General features: G+C 33.6%; 1 protein-coding gene across 1 annotated transcript; it reads left to right on the top strand.

The window, feature by feature from the left end:
• The first annotated feature begins 483 nt into the window (after positions 1-483).
• On the top strand, positions 484-2,060 carry LOC128175726 (tigger transposable element-derived protein 4-like). The gene is made up of 2 exons (XM_052841553.1): positions 484-1,446; positions 1,525-2,060. Exons 1-2 carry the CDS (start codon positions 484-486, stop codon positions 1,699-1,701), a joined length of 1,140 nt encoding a protein of 379 aa, XP_052697513.1. The 3' UTR covers positions 1,702-2,060.
• The last annotated feature ends 1,955 nt before the right edge of the window (positions 2,061-4,015 follow it).

The raw sequence follows: 4,015 nt of genomic DNA, 5'->3' as shown, positions 1-4,015 counted from the left end.
AGTTTTCCACTATTTTTTAACCCATTTTAGCGGCCACCTGTCTAACGCGGCCAGTGTATTTAGGTCCCGTGCTTCCAACACGCCTGTTTTCAACGGCCATATTTGTTGAACCGCCATTTTGTGTTTTGTCATATGACTTCAGTCTAGCAGTCACGTGACCTCGTATCCAATAGAGAAGCCAAACATAAACAGCTGATAATGAGTTAAAGACCAATAATTGCGTTTGTAGTTTGAAATCTGCTAAGATTTAATGAGATAATTAAATTGTTGATTATTAAGCACCCGTGTTTTGTGTTGCTCTTATGTCCACGATGTAAACTCTATTCAATACATTAAATTGTTTACAATTTCCCCGAGGTAATCGGCTTGCGCTAGCCCTAGCTAGTATTTTTAAAACAAATAAACACAAACCTGTTATAAGACGTGATCTGAGTAGAACTCAAGCATATAGTACTGTACTTGAAATAAATGAAATTAAATGCAATGGAAAGCAGGAAGAGGACAGTCTTTTCTATTCAAGACAAGGCCAAAGCTATTGAACTAAGCGAGAAAGGCCTGTCTTCTCGGAAAATTTCGGAGATTTTTAAATGCGGTAAAACGCAAATTAATAATGTGTTAAAACGTAAAAGGGAAGTCTTGGAGGATTTGGAGTGTAATGTTGACCCTGAAAGAAAAAGACGGCGTCATATCACGGGGAATGAGGAAATAAATGAACTTTGCTGGAAGTGGTTTCAGGATGCCACAAAGCGTAGGATATGTGTTACCGGACCTCTCCTACAAGAACAGGCCAGAAAGTTTTCTACTCAGCTGAACAATGATTCATTCACAGCATCTAATGGGTGGTTAGAATCCTTTAGAAAAAGGCACAATATTTCTTTTTGTTTGATGAGTGGGGAGAGGGGGGGTGTAAACACAGACACAGTAAATGATTGGAAAGAGAAACTTAAATTAATATGTAAAGGATATGAACCTAAAAACATTTTTAACATGGACGAAACAGGCCTTTTTTTCAGAGAAACTACACGAAAAACGTTGTTTGTAAAGGGGGATGATTGTGCTGGTGGGAAAAAATCAAAAGACAGGATTACTGTTGCTTTATGCACCTCTATGTGCGGGGAAAAGGTCAAACCTTTATTAATTGCCAAATCCAGAAATCCAAGATGTTTTAAGAAAATAAAACCAGAGACTTTACCAGTTTCGTACTATTTTAACAAAAAATCCTGGATGAATAGTGAAATCATGGAGGCATGGTTAAAAGGACTTGACCGCAAAATGGGTCGACAAAACCGTAAAATTTTATTATTTTTGGATAATGCCCCATCCCACCCCAAAATTGAGCTGAGAAACATTGAGCTAAAATTCTTTCCAGCAAACACTACATCTCATACACAACCAATGGACATGGGAATAATCCAGACCACAAAGCTTAAATTCCGGAGGAAACAGGTATGGTCTTGATATAAATTTTTTAAAATAAATCTGTTATCATTTATCTTTTATTAAAAAATGCTGTGTAACTTGTAGATGCAGTACATATTGACTCAAATGGATAAACAGCCAGGCGTTGGGGGTACAGAGCTTCTTCGCCAGATAAATATTCTGGACACAGTTTACTGGATTAGTCAGGCTTGGAAAGAAGTAGAAACAAGCACTGTATTTATATTCTCTTTCTTTCCCTCTATTAAATTGCATTGGATTTGAGTGATATTTATAATTACGCATAACACAGAAGACCCAATCACCAAATCTGGTGCGTATGAATACATTCAGTATTCCTTCAGCAGTTCAGTATTTCTCGAAGAACATGAACTGCTTTTCTCGCGACTTCAAACCGGATCACGACCTGATATTATATTCTTACGCTGATTATTATTTCATTGATGTAAATATATTTTGACGGTTAAATGACGGTTCAATTAATTAATTTCTTAGTATACCAAAAGTTAATTCATTAAATTACAGAAAGAAAAATTAAAGTGTGTTATTAGAATTTAAAACGCTGTGCACTATTTTTGTCAGCATAATTCGGCTGTTCAAATGGCTCTTCCGTTAATTTCGCATTTCTCGTTAAGTAAGACAGAGCTTTTTAAAAATAAATCATATTTGCGGGAAGGAAATAAATGTTTAAAAACGTAAATATAAGCATTGAATCATTATTTTTTGGAAGATGTGGTCTCATAACTGCAACGATGTGTGCAAACAAATTATCATAACGCGCTAGCGCGCGTTATTCAATTTGTATGCACACACCGTTGCAGTTATGAGACCACATCTTCCAAAAAATAATGATTCAATGCTTAAATATTGAAAAAAATGGTAAAGAACAAAATAGTATACTTATGTAAATCTGCGAGAATTGATGCTAAAGTTCTGCACAGCTGTGAAAATTCTAACATAAGTTTTATAATCTAGGTTGTCATTACCCCATAGTAAAGTATGCGAATCTATAATACCTAAATTTTGTTTTTGGAATAGTTCATTAAATAAGGTATTCCTTGCATTAGAAAATAGTTTGCAAACAAATAAAAAATGATATACATCTTCTTTCTTTCCACATATGCAATTTGGAGAATCAACAATATTTCTTATGTGTAAATCATAATTTAGTAAACAATTGTGTCTTAATTTTGTATGAATGATGTTAGCTACTCCTTTATTATGAAGAAAATATTTTGGAATTTTTGAATCACTGCTGTTATAAGAGATGCTTTTTGAAACTGGCAGATGGATGTTGATTTTTTAATATCCGAATTTAGTGAGTTCCATTTGCCTATAGCATCTGGAATAAATGATTTTTTATATGTATCATACTTAACTCTAGGAGGTATATAGTTGTCTTCATAACGAGTATTGTAGCGAGAATTATCTTTCCTATAAATGTTAGCAATATCACTAAGATATTGTGGTACAAGATCGTAATGAATTTTGTACATAATCGTCAGTTTACCTATTTCCCTTCTTTTAGATAGAGAGTCCCAACCCGTTTCGAAATACAATGATTCCCTTGAGGCCAAAGTTGGAAGTCCCGTGACAATTCTTGCAGCGTGTAGCTGTACTTTCTCTAACTTTTCAATTTCAACAGAAACATATTCTAATATTGGCCTTACAAAAGTTATATATAATTTTGATAGTCTCTGCCTAAAGTAAATGTAAGTTTCTTAAGTAGTCTTAATTTTTTTACAAGCGATGTTCACTATATCATTGATGTACACAGACCACTTCAAATCATCAGAGAGCGTTAGACCTAGATGTTTATGACAAGAAACAATATTTAACTGACAATCTTGAAAAAACAGTTCTGGGGTTACATTACGTTTTGATTTGCTAAAAAATACAACTTTGGTTTTATTAGGATAAAATTTAAGTAACCAATCATTGGACCATTTTTCTAATACTAGTATTCTAAGGTCATGATTTAACACATTTTTGACATTTCTTAAGTTTTTATCCGCATACTGGATTGAATTATCATCTGCGTATAATCTACAAAAGGACAACATATTTTGTGCAACATCATTGACATAAATTAAAAACAAAAGGGGCCCAAGTACAGATCCTTGTGGCACTCCAGCATTAACACTTAAGCTGGATGATAATAAATCTTTATACATCACTTTTTGAGATCTGTTACACAAATAGCTGCTAAACCATTGAAAAAGATTGCCACAAATACCGTAAGTTTGTAATTTAAAAAGAAGCCCTTCATGCCAAACTCTGTCAAAGGCTTTTAATATATCACAAAAAATAATGCAACATGATTTACCCTCATCAATATTCTTAACAATGCTATGATATGTCTCAATTAACTGGTACACTGTTGAATGACCGGGTAAAAAACCGGCTTGGTATTCATAAAACAATTTGCTACTATGGAAATAATTATAAACATGTTTGAAAACAATTCTCTCCATTATTTTACTTACACAGCTTAGTAAAGAAACAGGTCTATAATTACATGCGAGTGATGGGTCCTCTTTTTTAAAAAGAGGTAGAACATGGGCCATTTTGCAACTAT

Source organism: Crassostrea angulata, chromosome 3 (genome assembly GCF_025612915.1).
Source record: "Crassostrea angulata isolate pt1a10 chromosome 3, ASM2561291v2, whole genome shotgun sequence".
Classification (NCBI taxonomy): Eukaryota; Metazoa; Mollusca; class Bivalvia; order Ostreida; family Ostreidae; genus Magallana; species Magallana angulata.
This window is presented reverse-complemented; position numbering and strand designations above follow the sequence as displayed.

Excerpts from the sequence above, each read along its gene's own strand:
- LOC128175726 (XM_052841553.1), top strand. The coding sequence starts at position 484 with ATGGAAAGCAGGAAGAGGACAGTCTTTTCTATTCAAGACAAGGCCAAA. Across the intron at positions 1,447-1,524 it reads TTAAATTCCGGAGGAAACAG|ATGCAGTACATATTGACTCA; the intron begins GTATGGTCTTGA and ends TGTAACTTGTAG.